The 21218-nt window shown below is 41.0% G+C and overlaps 1 protein-coding gene across 2 annotated transcripts in view; it reads left to right on the forward strand.

Moving 5' to 3' along the window:
* The window catches only part of KIF1B (kinesin family member 1B), a 159434-nt gene extending 138797 nt beyond the window's left edge, over positions 1 to 20637 (forward strand). For both annotated transcript variants that reach the window (XM_004385151.3, XM_023739409.1), the window contains 11 exons: positions 6271 to 6385; positions 7485 to 7618; positions 8457 to 8518; positions 10156 to 10301; positions 10491 to 10730; positions 11941 to 12012; positions 13029 to 13150; positions 14629 to 14778; positions 15152 to 15344; positions 15550 to 15668; positions 16171 to 20637. In XM_004385151.3, the coding sequence (XP_004385208.1) occupies positions 6271 to 6385; positions 7485 to 7618; positions 8457 to 8518; positions 10156 to 10301; positions 10491 to 10730; positions 11941 to 12012; positions 13029 to 13150; positions 14629 to 14778; positions 15152 to 15344; positions 15550 to 15668; positions 16171 to 16213 (1396 nt within the window). In that variant the 3' untranslated portion in view covers positions 16214 to 20637. The remainder of the gene's footprint in view (positions 1 to 6270; positions 6386 to 7484; positions 7619 to 8456; positions 8519 to 10155; positions 10302 to 10490; positions 10731 to 11940; positions 12013 to 13028; positions 13151 to 14628; positions 14779 to 15151; positions 15345 to 15549; positions 15669 to 16170) is intronic.
* Positions 20638 to 21218: the final 581 nt, after the last annotated feature.

Below are 21218 nucleotides of genomic sequence, written 5' to 3' on the forward strand. Positions count from 1 at the left end.
CATTAGCTTCCCTATTCACTAGTGACTCCTGGTTCAGATGAAGAAACTCATTCTCTTCTCACTTCAAAATACCCTATTTCCTCCCTTTTCCACCCTGCTCTCCAAAAATAAATAAATAAATAGTTGGAGCTAGGTTTATAATTATGACCAGTTACCCTTATAGAGTTTGAGTAGCTGTAACCAGGGCTTCGAACCAGTTCTTTCTGTTTCATCCATGGCCAAGGAAGTGACAATGGAGCAGACCCGAATTGTTACAATTTGGGTGACCAGGAATGATAACCAGAATGGGACAAATAATAGGTTGAAGCTTTACTAGAAATTTAATCTCCCTCTTAGAAAACAAGGGCAATATACGTGTCACATAGCAACCAAATCTCTTTCTCATCGGATTTTGAGCAGAGTCAGAAACAGCAGTGCCATGCTTGAAGATGATGGCCAACCACACTGTTTAGAATGTATGTTGCTTTACACCGTCCTGCAAACAATCCAGTCGCAAGCATTAGGCTCCTAAAAGTGCTCACTATGCCTCTTCCGAGTCTCCCATTCCAGGGGTTTGACCTGTAATTTTTCCCATTCTAGTTATCGTTCCAGAGCACCCAAATTGTAACAATTCGGTTCTGTTTGGATTTCGCTCCGTTGGCCATGACTGAATCGGTTCGAACTGGTTTGAAGCCCTGGCTGTAACACAGTGATAAAGAGAAAGCAGACAAAGAAAGCTCACCATAATGCTACTCAAAGGTTTAAAAGTACAAATAAATTATTACTGAGACTAAAATATTTTCCTGTGACATGGTTACTGTGGAGAAAGGTTACCACACTCCTGAGTATCCTGGAAACACGCCCTCCAAGGTATAAAGAAGACTCTTGTGTTTAGTCATTAGTGCTGCTAGTAATAGGCTCAGTTATCCTCAGTATTTGCTTTTTATTTTCATTTATGCATAAAGATGATAAATTAATGTAAGCTCCTCTAAGACTGGCTGCTCTAAGTAACTAATTTTATTTTTAATTTTAAAGTAATTGGCTTTAAAATTCCCAATTATAATCAGGTTGATGAGAGACAATGCATAAAGTAAGTAGCCATTCTACTTTCCCATTTTAGACTGGGGCCGTAGCCCAGAAAGGAGTTTAGGTGTGCATGCAGACTCAATTTCTTTACATGATGAGGGCTGGGAACCAGGAGTGGCTGTGTTTTCTCATGTGGGCTTAGAATACTGCCTTCGCGTAACAGCATTTTCCTGTGCTTCTGTCTGCTCCTGAAAAACTTGCTTATAGTGTATGTTGGGAACAGGCAGAGGAAAAATAAGACAATGGGCAGAAACAGAATTAAAGGAAAGTTTGGACCAGAATTAATTGCTTTCCATTGTTTCCTTGTATCATAATCTTGCCTAGGAAGGAGCAAAAAAAAACGGAACAAACTTGTGTTTGCTTTTTTCATGTAAGAAGAGTTGGCAGGGGGCTATGGGGAGAGATGGAAGGAGTGTGAGAGGGTATGTATGTGCAGGAAGCAGGAGGAGTGGCAGAGATAAAGAAGAGGGCTTTGACCCTCCCTGGACGATACTTGGTTAGAATCTTAAACAGTGTCATTTCTCTGAAGTCAGCAATAGCTCTAACCAACTCTCTCTCCTCTGCCAGACATTTATAGCAAGTGTTCAGCTGGCATTCACCACTGCATTTTCTTTGCAGCTATGAGAAATGTATCTTAAGTTTCTCTAGGGTACTTAGCAAAATACACAGGGAAAGATGATGTTTGGTTGAAGTGCTGATTTTGCTAACTTTGCCCACATTAGCGTAACCTTCAAAGGCCCTTTGATTCATACCCAGCTGCAGATTAAGTGCTGTAGGAGATGATGAATTTGTTATCTTTTATAGTAGAAGCTTATTGTTGGTTAATCAAAAAAATTAGCTAAGGTCTAGAATAATAAAAAGATGCACACCTTAACAAACATTTTTGTTTTAAGTTAGACTATATAAATGTATATTGATTTGTCAAGCTCTTGTGTAAGGGCAAGGCCTTTAATTATAGGCTTATTTATTGGACTTCCAATTGTTTTACTTGCAAAACCACACCCATAGTTTCCCATCTACGATTTTCAGTTTGGTGGAGCAAGATCTAGAAACCTATGAAGAAAATCTAAGTGCAAAGATCTTTAAGCTTTTTATAATCTTCCCCTTTCTTTTACATTTGTCACCCAATCTTAATTTAACAGCTGTTTTTTAAACAACTCACCATTATTAAATCTTTTGAAAACATTCAATTTAATTTCCACAGAAACATTCTTTTTGTCCTCATGTTTCATCAGTTTTCCTAATTTTTAATTAGATAATTATAAAAACAAGTACAGCTGGCATAAACAGGTCTGGGACCAGATACAACTGTCACTTGATATGCACGCATCTCAACTCTTTGGAGTGAATAGTCTGGGCATCTGAGAAAATAGTCCACCAGTCCCCTTGTTTAGAGTATTTCATGAGAAACGGACATCAGTGCTTATCTTTTCTAGGGGTATGGAGAGCACAGGTTAGTGTGGTAAGTTGCTAAATGGAGTTTGGTTAAGAGAACTTCTATTTGTGTAAGGTTTAATGGTAAAAGTTGAACTCACAGAACTCCAGTTCGGGTGTATTATATATGTATATTCCTGGAGTCCTGGTGGCAAAGTGGTTAAGAGCTCAGGCTGATAACCAGAAGGTCAGCAGTTCGAATCCACCAGCTGTTCCTTGGAAACCCTATGGGGCAGTTCTGTCTGTCCTATAGGGTTGCTATGAGTCAGAATCAACTTCATGGCACACAACAACAATAAATGTGTATTAGAGGTTTTTTCTGGTAGACTGTTGTTGTTGTGTGCCATCGAGTCAGTTCCGACTCATAGTGACCCTGTGTATAACAGAACGAAACACTGCCTGATCCTGCTCCATCCTCACAGTTGTTGTTATGCTTGAGCCCATTGTTGCAGCCATAGTGTCAGTCCATCTTATTGAGGGTCTTCCTTTGATAGTGGAGTATAATTGACAAGGGCCAGTACTCCTTTTCTTCCCAGGTTTATATTAATGTTAACAACTGACTTGGTTTTCCCTTAACTCCACAGCAACTTCCTACCATTCCCAATACTGTGTCACTTCTAAAAGGAATGTTATAGATGGTCTCCACAGTCCCTTCTATGCCCAGCATTTTCCTTAATTGATTGTCTGGAGAGAGGGACCCATATGCCATTGTATGCCCTGTATCAAACTGCCAGTGGAATTCTCTGTTTTTTAACTGTCCCTTTGAATTCACTTTGCTTATCAACAAATTTGTCTTTTTTATATGTTCCTCTTCTGCTTTTCTTTTTCTTCCTTTTTTTTTTTTTTTTTTAATTTTTCTGCATTAACAAAAGCCTTTTGTGTGTTTTTGCAGGCTCTTTCTTGATAAGGATATTCCTAGGTATTTTCTGTTTGCTTTTTTGCACATAAAGATTCTAGTTTATCAGACTGCTTTATGTCTTATGTTGCTTTGATTGCCATTTTAACTTAGTGCTTTTTCCCTGTGCAAACCTAAGCTATACCTAGGATAGAGCAATAGCTTATTGTGTTACCATAAGACACTTCTCCTTTGTGCCCTGGGTCTTTCTGATGTATGTACAATTTAGCATTTAGCTTCTTAAATGATTTATAGAGTTCTGAATTATTTTCTCATTCCATTTACTAAACTTGCACATTTTATTCGTCTGCCTTCCCACCCCTCCAAGTTTTCCTCGTCTACATTACAAAGTAGAATGTTTTTCCCTTCATTTCATGTGATATCTCAGGCTTTGTTTTCTGTTCTTCTCTTTGTCCTCTCTCTGCCAAAAGCTTCAAAGATTTTTTGGCCGCAGCTTTGAGTAATTGTTTACTTTTTACTTTGTTCTGTCCTGTGCTGTGCAGTAGTAGAGATCAATTTAGTTATTTGGGTAGCTGAGTGTGTGAGAAACATTTTATTTTTGAAAGAGTTCTCTTTGTGCTGTCAGGGATGATTTTGTTGTACTTTCTTCTTCCAGAATAGGAAAAAAAAAATCCTGCTTGTGAATGAAGGAAGTTTTTTCCCATCTCTCCTCATCTGATTCAGGAAACAAAACTGAAGAAAGTGACACATGACATATAGTTTAAAATGTTAAAAAATGCATACGGTTAGTAAAATTAGCTTGACTGTTGACTGGTATCATTGATACAGTGAGTTTATATTTTATCTGGACTTCATTCAGACCACATTTCAGAGGTTCTCCTAATGAACTCTCTTTAGAAGGTTCATCAGATATGACTGTTAATGTAAGAAGTTTTTTAAATTTTTCAGAATTAACAAATTCAAGGGAATATATCCTACAAGGTTGTCCTTGAAACCTGTTTCTCTGCTGTTGCTGCTGTCATTCAGAACATCTTGAGAAATCCATTTGGAATCATTGTCTAACCACCTAAGGAGCCATACAGGACTCAGCCCTGTTTTTAACCCTAAATTCTGTTGCCAAACTTGAGTCAGTTGACATTTATCACCAGTTTTAGTTCTGTTTCTTAAAACCACGTCTCAAGAGTTGCCACCTTTTGAGAGTATTCTAAAAGAACGTGCTACAGCAACTAAAAACATTTTTTTTCACAATATAGGAACATTTTAGTGAAATCAAAAATTCATGTCATCTTCCTTTATGTAGGCCAAGTTTCTACCAATGCAATTTTCTCTTTGACATCAGTGTGAAAATTTAACCTGAAAACAGAAATGTGAAGGGACATTCTTACACAAATTCAAAAAACATTTGCTTCATTTGAAAGAGCCAGAATCGTGAAACCAAGTAGTATAATGAAGAGGTGCTAAGTGATGGTTTGGAACTTAATGAATTACATGTTACAGGCAGCTGTGATAAGAATTTGTACCAAGCATCACTGAAGTAATAAATGTCCTCCCTCCGGGGAGATGGGTTCCCAGGAGTTGTGGACAGGCTTCAGTTGTCCTGCATTACAGTCGTTCTTTGGGCCTCTTGACTGCTCAGTCTTTGTCTTGTTAGTTGTCTCTCTTCCTTTGGTGTCTTTATAGAGAGTTTTCTTTACCCATACTTGCTGCCTCTAAAGCTAGACCTAGATCTAGAAGCACCTACAAAAGGAAATGACCAGGCTTCACACACTAGCACTTGGAAGATGAACTGTGGTCAAGGAGTTCATTTTTAGAAATTGATTATTTTTTTCTGTGGTAGTTTCTGGTGGGAGAAACATGGGAATGAGTTGAAAGAGAGGATATGCCAGCTATTTGTCATAGGAAAATGAAGAAAAGGCAGCAATAGTGAGGTTACCAATTTGGAAGGAGTAAGGAGGAATGTACTGAGCAGGGAACAAAGTATGCAGAAACTCTTTCTAGTTGAATCAAGTGGAGAGCTAGTGGTGATGGAAAATCCACTCTGCCGGGGTGTCTGCGGTGTCTTCCCAACAGTGAGAAGGGATCTGAGAGGGGAAATGTGGGGCAGAGCTGGAGCTGATCTGTATAATGCTGCTGTTGAACTCAGTTCAGTAATTCAGATGAGACTTCAGGAACTGGAAGGTATGTCAACTAGGGATTGTGGTCTTTTACCAGTAGGAAAAAGAGATACCAGAACAACTTATAAAAAGAATTTGTGAGTGTCTATTAAATTAAGCTTCTAGTTGTTATTTAAATGTAATATTTATTTTCAAATGGAATTTTAGAAAACTAACAAATGGTAGGATTGTCTGGCTCTGGTGTTTAAAAATCATTCTGAATAACCACTTGTTCTTTTATTTAAAACAAGGCTCTCTATACTTTAATTGTTCTACCTGCTTCCACCATTGATCCTCCCAGATATGTTAGTGACTTTTCTGAGGCTCCACAGAACTAGATTTTATGGCATTTAGATTTCTTGTAATGTGAACACTGAAGCTTACAAATTACTAAAGCATTTGCTTCCTGCTCCCTTACTGACTGACAGGAGAGCTTACTTAGTCTTTCTTCTTTTAGTTTCTGTCCATACTCATTTATCCCTTTCATCTTAAACCCTTTGATTAATCTCACTATTTTTATTTTTATAGGCTGAGGCAGAATTGTCAAAAGTTAGCACAGCTAAGTGCTCCTTGATGATGGTGAGGTCAGGAGAAAGTGGGGACCTATCTTTTCCTTCTGGGAGATAAGGTTCTCTGTTATTAGAATTTGATAAATTTAAAATGTTTGTGTTTAAGAGTCTGTCATTACTGGCAGTGATAATACCTGGACTAAGGTAACTTCACCTTCTTTTGGATGACTCCATCTTGTCTTTCTGACCTTAGGACCTTCTACCGTTTTGAGGCCGTGTGGGACAGCTCCCTACATAACTCCCTCCTCCTCAACCGAGTGACACCTTATGGAGAAAAGATCTACATGACCTTGTCGGCCTACCTAGAGGTGAGGAGCCTCAGGGATTCAGTTGCTACAAAATGGTGAGCCCTGATCAGAGGGCAAATGGTCAGGGATATTTGACTTGTGTTGTCCTCTTCTTCCACATCCTTCAGTCACTTTTATTGTACTTTGCTGACTGTTCTGATTCTAGTAGATCTGTTCTATTCTCTATTTCGTTGAGTCACATGACTTTCATTATAGCTTCAGCTTTTGTAGCCTAATCACTGTTTTTCAAAGAATGTATGATTTTTTAAGACTGTGTCACCTTTCATTTTTGTAGTTGTGGACAGAGGCTAGTAGTGGTTAATAGCACAAACCATGGAACTAGCCTGTCTGCGTTCAAATCCTTATGCTGCCACTTACTGCCAGTGTGTCCTTAGACAAGTTACTTCATCTCTCTGTGTCTCAGTTTCCTCATCTGTTAAAAGGGGTGGTTAATAGCATTTACCTTAGAAGGCTGTTAAGAGGTCATATAAAAGAGTTTAGAACAGTATTTGGCATATAATAAATACACTTACTCCTTGCTTATTGACTGTCTTGTTATCCAACAGTTCACATTTACGACAATAGTAAAAAATCTACTATCCGACTGTTTGGTGCATTAACAACATATATCTGGTAGTAACAAATGCCGAGGTGCAAGGCAAAAGTAACACTGGCTGTGATGGTTAAGGTCATGGGCCATGATTCTCAGTGGTTTGGCAATTATGTAATGATGTAATTTGGCAGTTATGTAATTATGTAATGATGTAATTTGACCACTGTGTAATGATGTAGTCATCCTCCATTTTGTGATCTGATGTGGTCATCCTTCATTTTCACATAATGCCAAATTTTGCATAATGACCTAGTCTTTGGAACCTAACGGTGTCAGTAAGTGACAAGTGGGTGTACTCAGTAAATATTGAGAAAAATAAACATATCTGCAAGGAATACCACCTAGCCTTGCACATAATTATTCTTGGAGTTGCTCTTGAAATAATCGGTAGATCTGAAGTCCTCCAGCCCCCATATCTCAAATGAGCTTTCCAAATATGGCAGTGCAAGGCTTGATCACATGTACTCTGCCTGCCTGTTCATTGGGTTTATTCCTGTCTGCTTGCAGCTGGATCACTGCATTCAGCCAGCCGTCATTACCAAGGACGTCTGCATGGTCTTCTACTCCCGAGATGCCAAGATCTCACCGCCACGCTCTCTGCGCAGCCTCTTTGGCAGTGGCTACTCAAAGTCCCCAGACTCGTAAGTGTTTGAGACAAGTTTAGTTTCCAATTTGTTTTCCCAGTATAGAATCAGCAGCCCTCCAGGTATCCTGGCTTGCTGTTTCATGATTAGTTTACTATCTATAAATCATTTTGGTAACTGACACCTGGAGTACAGTGACTTGTATGTTGGGATTTAATAAAATGTTGATGGGTGGATGAATTAATGAATAAAGGAAAGAATATTACATTGTGAACATTGCCAAAGTAATTTTGCAGGAACAGAATGTTCTTTTACATGTCATTATTATTATCTTTAACAGATTACCATTGATATTTTCTTCTTTTTAAGATTTATTATCCATATTTAAGGTATATAAAAATATATCAAGAATAATACAGTGAATACCTGTGCATCACCACCTACCTTAAAAAAATAAAATACATATTACTGTACAATCAAAGATTCTTAAGTACCCTTTCCTGTTAACTCACACCACCCCCAGAATTTGCTGTATGTCATTTTATCATAGTCTAGACTTTCTTTCCCTCATACCTTCTGTCTTACGGTAAGAAAAGGCAGATGTGTAGTTTTCGCATTTGTGTTATAAAGTTCCTAGCTTTCATTCTATTTTATTCATCCTATTGAAATAGGAATGTTCTAAAGATTGAGATGAAAACTGCCTCCTTCTAGAAGATATACTTATTAAGTTCAGAATAGGAAAGGAACAGTGACTTATAAGAAATGTCTATAGTTATATTGAAGGTGGATCACAGACCCTGCAGAGGAGACAGTGTTTTAGGTACAGGGAATTGAGATTTTCCTGTTTTAGTGCCGTAAGAAATTAAATAATTGTTTGTTTTTTTTCTTCAAATAGCAATCGAGTCACTGGAATTTATGAACTCAGTTTATGCAAAATGGCAGACACGGGTAGTCCAGGTAAGCTCTTAGGGATCCAAGAGGTGAGAATTACCATTGCATATGTTTGGGGTATATTGCGTCAAAAAATTGGAGAGTCTGCCCATTAAGGATAGATACAAAATCTTTTAGAAACCATGTATATTTCATGAGCTAGTGTTTTAGTGGTAGTGATGGTGGGAGCTACCTTTTTCAGAGTTGCAATATTGTTTGGATTATGACTATAATAGAGGTATAAAAATTATATTGAACAAGTATTGCTGGGCTGTGGAATATTATTAAAAATTTGAGTGAATTAGAATTAATTGTCTTAGAAAATTTCATAAGCATTTCCCTCCTCATCTTCGCCCCAAAGATAACTTGGCAGTATAACTTCACAGGTGCTGTGAAACTAGAATTTGAACCTCTAGTGCTGCAGAAAGACAAATTATTAAGTTGGAGTTGTTCTGTGACCTTTTTAATCTCTATTTGGACTGTTTTTGTTCTTCTAGCGCTGTGGATTTTAGCAGCATTTTATATTTCTGTGCTTGTAGAACATGAGTAAAAATATGGATTTTTTTTTTTAAACATTTGATTAATATGAGTTTGAGTCATTTTAGGAAACACACATGGAAAAGAGGTCAGGTTCCCACAGGTAAGATTTAAATAAAAAAGAAGACTTTGAATATGAATCCAAGTCCCAGTAGCAGCTAATTATATTGTCCAGATAGTTCCTTGAGGGATTTTTAAATTCACATAAATTCATACGTTTTATATGTAAGCAGTATAACATTTAAAAAAATAAATGGGAAATGAAGAAGCAAAAGCCAGCTGTAATCTACCATCCTAACTGAACTACTGTGTGTACGTGTGTATTTCTTTCCTACTGGTTTCATATGGGTGTATTTTTATCTATTTCAAATCATAGTGTACAGAATATTTAATTTATGTATATTTTCATCTAACATAATACCATAAGCATTTTCTCAAGTTGCACTGAAGTTTTCATAATTATTAAAGAATGTAAAACTCAGTTTTTCAAGAAGTTCAGAGAATTGGGGGAAAGGGATGAATTTTTTTTTTAAATTGAAACAGTATCAGTAAGTATTATGTCATAATTTTTTCTTATTGTGCTTTAGGTGAAAGTTTACAGAGAAATTAGTTTCTCATTAAACAATTAATACACAAATTGTTTTGTGACATTGGTTGTCAACCCCACGGTGTGTCAGCACTGTCCCCTTCTCCACCCTGGGTTTCTTATTTCCATTTGTCCAGTTTTCCTGTCCCTTCCTGGCTTCTCATCTTTGCTTTTGGGCTGGTGTGCCTATTTAGTCTTGTGTACATGATTGAATTACAAAACATGTTCCTCACATGTGTTATTGTTTGCCCTATAGATCTGTCTAGTCTTTGGCTGAAGAGTGAACGTCGGGAATGACTTTAGTACTGAGTTAAAAGGGTGTCCGGGGGCCATATTCTTGGGGTTTCTCCAGTCTCTGTCAGACCAGCAAATTTTTTTTTTTTTTTTTTAAAGGGATGAATTTTTAATTAATAAACAAAATCCCACGTATTTTGAGACCAGACTATCTTAGCTTGCCATGTATATGACTTACTAATTCATTTTGAGCTAAAATTGGAATTAGATTTTTCTCTGGAAAAGAAATTACTTCCTCTTGTTTTAGGCATGCAAAGGAGGAGGAGGAAAATCTTGGATACATCAGTGGCATATGTGCGGGGAGAAGAGAACCTAGCAGGCTGGCGGCCCCGCGGAGACAGCCTCATCCTTGAGCATCAGTGGGAGTTAGAGAAGCTGGAGCTCCTCCATGAGGTATCCCAGGGCAGGAGTGCTCAAATGCAAGCACTTTTGGGCAGGATTCCCATATTATCAGTTGTACATCCCTCTTCTCCACATGATCCTGGCTTTTCAGTTTTCGATCACAATGGAGGCATAATGTTTTGCTTATTAAGGCCTCACTGCGGTTTGTGTTTGCTGAGGCAATAGCGTTGATCTTCTCAGGTGGAGAAAACCCGGCACTTCCTGCTACTGCATGAGCGACTTGGTGACAGCATCCCCAAATCCCTGAGTGACTCGCTCTCTCCCAGCCTCAGCAGTGGGACCCTCAGCACTTCCACCAGCATCTCCTCTCAGATCTCAACCACCACCTTTGAAAGTGCCATCACACCCAGTGAGAGCAGTGGTTATGACTCAGCAGACATTGAAAGCCTAGTGGACCGAGAGAAAGAGCTGGCAACAAAGGTAAGAATCCCTTCCTCTTTGTTGAGTGTTTTCCTGCCATCAGGCTCTGTGAGCTAGACTTTCAGTGTATTCATTCTCAACACCTTTCTTTGAGGGCCTCTGTTAGCCTCGGCTAACACTGTGGACATAGAATTAAATACGACTCAATTCCTACTTTTAATAAGTGTATAGACTACTGGGACTAAGCTTAGACTGGTGGGTGACAAGAATGTCGTAGAGGGGTGGATAGAACGCAGTGGGAGCCCGAGGAGAGACCTCCCACAGGATGTGACTCGAAAACTGACCTTTGAAGGATGCACAGGGGGAGGGGGCAGCCAGTGGTCTCCTGCTTGACTAGTGTTAGGGAAATTCGTGGGGGAGAGGGCTAGGCGGTAGAATTGGAGAGATAGGCAAGGGCCAGATCATGAAGGGTCTGTGTGCTATACTGAAGAGTTTAGATTGTATCCTGGGAGTGATGTGGAACTACTGAATACTTTAAACATGTGTTGTATTTTAGAAAGATTTCTTTAATCTTTCTAAAAATCTGAAGCAGCAGTCCAGAGGCTGGAGTGGTGTTGAAGGAGATAGACCGGAGGCAGGGAGAACTGTTTGTTGCAGTAATCTGGATGAGAAATAATAAAAGTTTTTTAGCTTAAGGCAGTGATATATGTGAGGTGAAGAGCAAGGGGGATCATGTAAGAGACATTCAGAAGGTAGACTCCACGCTCCTTGTTGAGTGGATATGGCGGGAGAGGGCAGAGGGGCATTGAGGGTGACTCCCAGGTGTATGATTTCTGGGCAGCTGACTGAAAAGCAACTAGAGAAATGAGAGGGTTTTGTGTTTTTGTTTTGCTTTCTTTTAATTGAATGTGTTTCTAGTTTATCTAGGAAGCTATGTCATACAGAACTTGCAGAGATTAACATGCCTTTTAGTACCAGGGTGAATTGAGAATAAAAGGGATGTTATTACATTCTTCAGCACTTTCTAAACTGAGGCTTATAATAATTCACTTTTGTAGTCTTGAGAATGGCTTTTTTATCTACTTATTTTGTTGTTTTTATTAGGCATATGCCAGACTTCCCTTGCCTATATGCTTAGTTAACGGTTGTTTAGGCAACACACAGGCTCTGTTGTGGGTCTCGGTGCTTTTCTTTTCCCTCTTTTGTGCCACACATTCATTTAGCCATTGAAATTGTATGTTCAGTTTGAACTTTTCTTTCTCTTCCCTAGTGCCTGCAACTTCTCACCCATACTTTCAACCGAGAGTTCAACCAGGTGCACGGCAGCATCAGTGATTGCAAGGTAAGCACGCTAACCCTGGTTTTCAGCCATCATGTTGGTGACTGATTTCTTCAGAGCCACTCTGATCTCCTTTCCCCAGATTATGTGGTTTTTAGGGGGCAGAAGGTGGGCATATCATCATATTGGAGAATTTATGACATGTCTACCCTTGTATTCTAATTTTTCAGAGTCAGGACACTGGCTTCCAAAGATAAAAGTATTCATATGAGTCTCTCAGAGTGACTGTCAAATGGGAAACATTTTGGCATTCCCCTGAATCCCTTGGAGAAGAATATTCTGTAGGAAGGTGATATGTCATTGTATGACAGGTAGAAGGACTACCTCAAGTTCTTGGTGGCTTAAAATTGTGTTGCCTTCAACAGAGTCAGGTGTACACTTCTAAGAACTTCTGAGTCACTCACTCTATTCTAGTCACCTTGGCCTTTTTTTGCTGTTCCTCAGTCGCTCCAAGCCTATTCCTGCCTTAGGGGTCTTTGCACACTTGTGCCTTTGCCTGGAATGATCTTTTTCCAGATAGTGCCATGATTGATGCTCAAATATTACCTCCTTAGAGCAGCTTTCCCCAACTACCCTACGTAAAACCGATAACTCTTTGACACTCCAATCCCATCCCAGCTTTATTTTTTTCATAGCATTTGCCACTGTCTGACATGTTTTAAAGTGCTTGTTGATTGGTTTATTGTCTGCCTCCCCCACTAAAATGTAAGCTGCAGGAGGGCAGGTTCTCTACCATGTTGTTAGAACAGAGCCTGGCACTTAATAGGTGCTCAGCACATTGAGGATTATTTCATTAATGCACAAAGCCAGTAGCAATATAAAAAGCCGGCCTTGCCTCTTTTGTAAATGTCTTGATTCCTGATGTGGCACCCAGGCCGTAAATTATTTGTAGGCTTATTTTCTTGAATGACCTTCTGAAGCAGATTTATGAAAGTGAGGTCATTGGTTGTCAAAGCCCCTTATTGCAAAGGCAGCTTGTTTCATCTGAATCTCACATGCTGTATTCCTATTGTTTCCAGTTGTCTGATATCTCTCCAATTGGACGGGATCCCTCTGAGTCTAGTTTCAGCAGTGCTACCCTCACTCCCTCATCCACCTGCCCCTCTCTGGTAGACTTGAGGAACAACTCTTTGGATCAGAAGTAAGTACCCAGATTTCACTGCAAGAAGCTTGATCTAAGAATCAAGGAAAATCTCAACCTTTCTCCGTCTCAGTGGTTCTCAGGCGGGAGGACAGCACCCTCCTACTAGGCAGCATTGGGAAGTGTGACGGAGTCATTTTTTTGATGTAACAATGACTGGCTGGAGGGTGGGACCAGGGCTGCTATAAGTTCTGCAATCCAAGGGAAGGTCCCACACAGAGAAGACTTCCTCACCCAAATGCCACCAGTACAGCCTTGAGAAACCTGAGGGACACAGCAGCTGAGATTCATGTCTGCCTTTTAAGTCACATCTTACTCTCTTTCGACATCAGGTCATTGACAACTCCTCTTCTTATCCCTTTCCACTCATTTGTCCTTCCACACCCACCCCTGCTTGTCCCCCAATCATAATATCAGACATTTCCCATCTTTGGAAAAATATTTTGATGATAACCACACACACAAAAATTATAGTAAGAAAAATAAAGATAATAAAGCACATGGTTCGTTATAGTCACTGCTCAATTCGTCATGCCCCTGTCTCCATTCTTTATGCTCACCTGCTGAAAGCCACCTGGTTATCATCCAACTCTCTTACTGCACCAACACTGACAGTGAAATTTGGCTGGAGAAAAATACACAGCCAGGTAATTTCATTAAATTTAGGATGCCATCGACTGTAAGACATTACTTTATATGCCACTAAGAAAGAAAAAAACACCACCAACTAAAATGTGATATGCCATCAACTTGTAAGATACATCCCAATTTCAGAGAATTGGTGAAATACAATTAATTAGGCTAAACTGCTCTAGAAAGATACCTAATAGCAGAGCATAGGGATTGATTTCTCACCCACGAAGCAGTCCCGAGCAGCGTGCAGGTCATGGTGGAGCTCTGCTCTACACAGTCATTCAGGAGCCAGGCCTTCCCACCTGTTTGTTCTGCCCACCATTCCCTAGGCCAGTGGGCCTCAGACTTTTAACAGCATCAGAATCACCTGGAAGGTGTGTGAAAGGACAGATGGCTGGGCCCCACCCAGGGTTTCTGATTCAGTAGAGCTGGGGTGGGGCTTGAGAATTTGAATTTCTAGCTAATTCCCGGTGAAGCTGATGCTGCTCATCCAGGGACCATAGTTTGAGAACCATGGCCCTAGGTGTGGCCACATGACTTATTAGAAACAAAGAAATAGGAAGTTCAGAGAGCTTCAGAACAGGAAGAGAGACTGTGACTTGGTGGTCATCAGTTGTCGGTTTCCTTTTTTAACTTCGAAAGGATGACACCAGTTGAATGTGGAATTAACTTTCTGAAACCAGCTTGTATTCTCTGCTGAGCTCTCTGAAACCAGTGTTTGCAAGGTGCGTGGTGTTCAGGGCAAGGTGTTGTGTGCCTCCTGGTGGGATGGTTCAGCACATTATGCATTGACCTTAACTGAGCCTCTTGTTAACCCTTGCTTCCTCCTAATCTCTCTTCTAAAGGACCCCAGAAGCCAATTCCCGGGCCTCTAGTCCCTGCCTGGAATTTGAGCAATTTCAGATTGTCCCACCTGTGGAAACACCCTATTTGGCCCGAGCAGGAAAACATGAATTTCTCAATCTTGTTCCAGATATTGAAGAAATTAGAGCTGGGTAAGTACTATGTTGACGAAAGATGCGACATATAAAAAAAGATAAATCGGCAAGAAGAATTTACTACTGGTTCATCTATGAGAGGTCATTTTATAGTCTAATGGTGATTGAATTTGGGGTGAAAGACCTGGCCTGGCTTTCTGCTCCAGTTGAAATGTGATGCCTTCTCCACCCTGGCATAGCACATTGCTGTGGCACTTCGTGCCCTTTTGCAGCATTACTTTGGGCAGATAAGATTACAGACCTAATAGATCATTTATTTGTTTTGTTGACTCCAGGGGCTTAGCCTAGGTGAGACATATTATGATGGTCATCAGGTCATGATCATTTTCTTTTTTGAGAAACTAACTTCTTTTGTTACTATCCTTTTCAGCTCAGTGGTCTCTAAGAAAGGATACCTGCATTTCAAGGAGCCACTTTCCAGCAACTGGGCTAAACATTTTGTTGTGGTCCGTCGCCCATACGTCTTCATCTATAACAGTGATAAAGACCCAGTGGAGCGTGGAATCATTAACCTGTCCACAGCACAGGTGGAGTACAGCGAGGACCAGCAGGCCATGGTGAAGGTCAGTCCTGCCCTTTTTCTGGCTGTCCCCTTTCACATGCACCCTTCCCTTTTGAGGGAACCCTTTTGAGTGGTGCAGAATCTTTCCTTCATATGTGGTCTCCTGATCCTTCAGTGTGAAGGGCTGTATGCCCCATGAATATGGCAGGTGGTCCACATTGCTCAGTGTCTGTAGTAACGTTCTCATCTACCTGTGTCTCTTTCAGACACCTAACACTTTTGCCGTGTGCACAAAGCACCGTGGGGTCCTTCTGCAGGCTCTCAATGACAAAGACATGAACGACTGGTTATATGCCTTTAACCCACTCCTTGCTGGCACAATACGGTAAGAGTTGTTCCTTTGTTTCTCTCTGGCTTTTGGTTCCAGGGACATCAACATAAATAGGAAAGGAGTTACTGCTCTAAACAGGTTTAAAATAGAGGAAGGACAGGAGTGGGTGGTAATGGGGTCTGTGCTTCTTATAAGGTGTCAGCTTGTGTCCTGAACCATTAAGGAGACTGGTCACACTTACACCTGATCAATCTCCTTTTTGTTCTAAGGGGTGTAGCTGGGGTCTAGGGGTCTTAAGTAGAGGGAAGGTCGTGAACACCCTAATGATCTCCCAATACCCAGCCCTGAGAGATTCTCCAAGGGCCTTGGGTCAAGGGTCCCCAGAGTGGAAGAGACTACAGCCTAGCCTGTTTGTTCAGCAAACGTAGAGGCCTGGACCTGCAGGGTGGACTAGGAAGAAGTAGTTCCAGGAGGAAACCACAGAGGAGAAAGACCTGTGAGGAGACTAACACCTGAGTCTAGTTTTCTAATCCTATCATCTCATTATCTCCCACAGGTCAAAACTCTCCCGCAGACGCACGAGCCAGCTGAACTACTGACTCTGCTGCGGTCCTCACTCGCCTTCAGAAAGATAAAAAAAGTGTTACCTCTCATTCTGTCTGTGATTCTTGACGGTTGCTCTCGTATGTAATCCTGTGGCTTAACTACTCTCCCTCCTCGTCCAGCACTTTTTCTAGCTCTCCTGTCCCCCATCTCCATTGCTCTGTGCTCCTTTCTTTTTTCCTGTGCTGAGAATCTTGTGAGTAGCATGTGGCCTAACAAAAGGGAGAAAAAAAAAAACAAAAACCCAGAGGGGATCCAGTGAATCTTCAAATTATTTTTTGGTGTATTTTGCTTCCTTTTGTATGATAGATCCCCATTATGACCACCTCTGTTGTCTGTACTGCTGTCTTTGGATATCTTTGTCTTTCAAAAACAACTACATAGTTTTCTTTTTCTTTTCTTTGTTTGTGATGGTGATGTCATTTTAATTTTTCTTGGGTGGCTTAGAGATGAAGGGAGGAGACATCTAACCTTTTTAGAAACTGAGAGGAAAAAAACCCCTCGGTGTCTTTTTGTCATGGCTAATCCCTACACTTCCTTTCAGGGGAAGGCTGTGCTGAGCTTAGAAATGCGACAGTTACCTTCTCTGAGCTGAAATTAGGGCTCATTTAGAACATGGTTATGGAATTTTCATTTAGTGCAAGTGAGAAGAGAAGACTTCTTAGTAGGCTAGGAACCGTGGCTGTTCTTGACCGTGTAAAAAGGGAAGAGCCAAGGGTATTGCTGGTCACTTCAGAAAGACTACAGAATCTGGCAGTGAGGCATGAGGGCAGGCAGTTAGTAGGATGTTTGCAGTTCATCACAGTTTCCTCTGCACTGTGTCTCTCTCTGTATTCGGAGGGAGGCTCTGTTTATGGAGTTTCTAAATTCTGTCCTCGGCATTTGGGATGGTGGTGGTACAGTTTGAAATTGGTGCAGTGTCATACACAAATATCCCACAAGAGGGCAGTGTTTCACTTTCTGGTGATGAACTTAATGGTCATTGTCATTATAGTTATGATAATGCTGAGTGAGGGACCTTGTGATTTTTGGAGCTCACTTACATCAAAGAAGCGCAGTTTTCAAGTATAAACTTGGAAGTCTCACTCTGAATCCAGTGGTCAATGATGCTTGTCAAAGGACAGTAAGCAGTCTCCCTATACTTATAAATAAACATGGCAGGATGCTTTACGAATCCCAGGAGTAAAGCCAATCCCCTACCACCACTTAAAAAAAAAAACAAGAAAGCCCCTGGAGGCAGAGAAGAGGCCCGCCTGAGCCCTGACCCTGGTATCAGGTGTTTAGTCTCTGCTTGCACCCCTCCCGTCTCTCCTTTGTTATCCTTCTTCTCTCCATGAGTGTGCAAATACTGTCAGAGGAGAAAGGAAGCAGCTCACTGCTGATAGTGTCTTCTCCTCTGACAGGCCAGGTCGTCTGGCTTCCAGAGGCACCACAGAAGATACTTTTTCTCTCAGCTGCCAGTGAGTTTTACAGGAAGGACACGGGGGAGAGGCCTCCAGGTTACTTCAGTTACTTTGCCATCCTTTACTTCCCTTGCTTATACTATCTTCGCTGGAACCTCTCTGTTTCGCCATCCCGTAAACATTTAAGAAAGTACCCATGTGCCCACTTTGTGGAGGACCAGGGGTTCTCGGCCTTGAGGTTGCTGACTATCAGGTGATGGGAAACTGGATGACTTTCCGCTTCAGGCAGCAGAAGCCACGGGCTTGTGCCCTGCAGAACAGTTGTTAGGGAGGCTTGTCACCACCACCCAGGCCCTGGCATCTGACCTGCTGGTGGGCTGGTCTCTGCAGAACAGGTCTCCCAGCTTCATGCATTATAACTACTTTGCAAAGAAGAGAAAAAGTGAATCACAGGGAGCTTAGCAACAGAAAGGGTAGACATCACATGCTGACCTGATGTGACAGTGATGAATAAAAACTCTATGGGGATTTTTTTTTAACTTTCTTCCTTTCCTTAAAGCATAGGTCACTAACTACAATGTTATTTGTTTTCCAAGTGGTGTGTGAGATTTTTAATGTAGTTAGAGGGTTCTTCATTGTCTAATGAACACAATATGCCCTTCTGGTGTGTACTCAAACCAGGATCTGTCGGTGCTTAGAGACAGCTTCCTGGGCTAAATTAAATCTAATTTCAGGGAAATGAAGATGAAGTTGGAAGGTTACTTTTAAAATGAAATCACAGATGCTGCTGCTGTTATAAAGTCTAGTAGAAGGATCCCTGTCTGTGGCAAGGGGAGCTGGAGAAGGCTGAGAGAGAGTAAAATGTGATAACACTGAACTGACTTTTGGTTTGTCTTCTAACTCAAACAAAACTGGCTTGGAAAGTCTTTGCTTTGAATGTGTCGGATATGAGAACGAGCCAGACTGGACTGTCTGTCCATAATATGCCCAGAGAAGAAGGCTTGTTATGAAGCAGAGGTGACAGGATGTGGGTGTCCCACAGGGGCACTCAGGCAGGTGTGGGAAGTCTCTGTGCAGTAGACAGGTACAGGCAGTCCCTGTTGGCACCCCTCTTTCTTTAGGGGCTCATTTTCAGATTGGAGTTAAAACAGTTTCAGAATTGATGTGGCCTTTCCATGCCAGGCCATCCTCACTTTGAAGCTTTCAGATAGAGTTTGTGGCAGGAAGTTTAGCTGCAGCCATAGACTAGGCAGTAAAGTTAAATTTCCTTTTGAGGTGGTTTGTTTGTGCCTAAAGCACCTCTGGTTTATCCTTATATCCTTTAAACAAGGGAAAACTATTAAGAAAAGAAAACTCACGTGTAAATTAAAGAAAAATGAGTGTTAGCTATAAAACTATTCATCTCTTCCTCCCCTCAACTCCCCCAGCCCTCCTTTCTCCTGCCCAAGAACAGCAGGGCCTCACACCACACGAGGGGTCAGACCCACCTGTTTCTGTGCCCCAGCCTGGGAGTCAGTCAGCCCTCAGGCCGGGACCGTGCCCGGGGCCAGCCAGCCCACGCACACAGTCAGGCACACGGTCAGGCACTGGGATAGCCGCTGTGGCAGCTGGCTGGGCCCCAGGCCCTGTGCTCTGTTACAGAGTGGTTTCTCAACCAAGAAACCAGCATCATTTGTTTTTTTGTTTTTTTTTTCCCTTTAGCTAGGTAGAACTTACATAACTACTCATGTTTCAGATGGATTTTTCCGCTCTTCAGATAAAGGAATAAATTAAATCATTACGAAAGGTCTTGTTGGATCTAAAAGTACAATGACTTTTCCTGGCGTATATTTCAAAGCAAAGACTTTGTTGCCTGCTGCTTGTCACCTAATTTACAGGGGTATTTAATTTTGTAAGGTATATGTATATTTATACAGCTGTAATTAATTGCACTTTGGACTGGAAAAGACAGGATTCTCTTGGGTGTAGCCTGTCGGTATTCTGCATTTCCCTCGGGCTGTGTTCCGCTCAGCTCTGCTGTACAGTATCAGGGGCTGTTTGTCTGTTTGTTTGATTTGGGTCCTTCATTTTTCCTTTCAGTTCCCTTTTAAAAATGTGATTGTTAACCTGCTCCTTAAAAAGACAAGACTAATTCTGCTGCTGCTCCCAGCAGGTTTGCTGAATGTCAGTTAAATAGGACTCTAACTTGTGTGCACTGCAGCTGTCCACTGTGGCTCAGAGGATTCACCCAAGGATGTGGCCAGCCTGTGACTGTATGTAGCAGGAATGTCTTCATTTGTGCTTCCTTAGTAAATTGAAATATCAGCCGAGAGATTATTTGTTGTTGTTGTTCAAAAGGCCATTTATGAATTAGTACTTGAACCCTACAAAATCTGAGGAAAGCCTCCAATCATTTAAAGAGTAAATTATAATTGGTGTAAAACTCATGTTAAAAACTCACAGCCATATGGCTGTGCTCAGATGGAAAGTCCAAGCTGAGGTTGGTCTCTTGCCAAACCCTGGCTGTTGTGTGTTGTTTTTCATGTCTCAGAGAACTTTTTTTTTTTTTTTTTTCATGCTGCATATTCTGGCATCAGTGACTGAGGAACCCATCAGCCTTCTCACATTTAGGGTGTTGTCTTAGACTCTGTGGCTCTAAAGTACTTGTTCGTTGAGAGTCACGTCTCTTGTGGCCATCCTCATACACTACAACAAAACCCATTACTCATAAGTGGCCTTTTTGAACCAAGACTTTGCAAACTGATCTCTCCCCAGTGAAGGAGTTGAGCACATTAGCAACAATGTACATTATTAATTTTGGATTTTCATTTTCATGTTTTATTTTGTAAATATTACCTGATGTTTGGAGCTTGAGTATACAGAATGTAAATATAGTTCTTGTATTTGTACTAATTCTTATTCTTTTGCTATATAGCCTTAGGTGTGCAATGCAGACATTATCTAACTGTATGTTAACCTTGCATCACAGAGCTATTAGTGAACAAGGTAAAAACAAATAAAGGTACAACTAGTGCATCCGAAGGCTCTTCGTGTACATTTATTCTTGCACCCTTTGAAAGGTATTTACACAAGGAATTCTTTTCTTGATTTGCAAAGATACTACCTTCCAAGCAAATACGCGTTCCTTTCTGATGTGCAAAACAGTGGTTATTGTATAATTAGGAAAACTAACATGGTGTCATTTCTTTGGGGGTGAAAGTGCCTTCCTCCCAAATCTGGAAGTGACTAATTTAACTGGGAGATTTGTCTTTTTTCTCCTGAAGCATCTCTTTACACACCTACCAATGATTCTGGAGTATTCTTCGGGGGGTTGAAAATTCACCTTGTCAGCTTAATAAGCACCCGTTCTGGCAGAGCACCAGCAGGGACTGCTGGCCTGGGTGCCTGGGGAAAAACAGAAGGTGAGAGGGAGAAGCAGCATTCAGGCAGAAAGCAACCATTTGCTTAACGTTTGAGTGCCCACCACGTCGGAGGCCTACCATTCCAGTGGAGGAGGACATTCATGAAACACAGTTACAATATTACGTGGTAAGTCTTGCAGAGAAAAGTAAGGCTGGACAGAAGATTACAGAGAGATGAGAAGGAAGCTCCTTTTCAG

The sequence above is a fragment of the Trichechus manatus genome, unplaced genomic scaffold (genome assembly GCF_000243295.1).
Source record: "Trichechus manatus latirostris isolate Lorelei unplaced genomic scaffold, TriManLat1.0 scaffold00133, whole genome shotgun sequence".
In the NCBI taxonomy this organism is placed as follows: domain Eukaryota; kingdom Metazoa; phylum Chordata; class Mammalia; order Sirenia; family Trichechidae; genus Trichechus; species Trichechus manatus.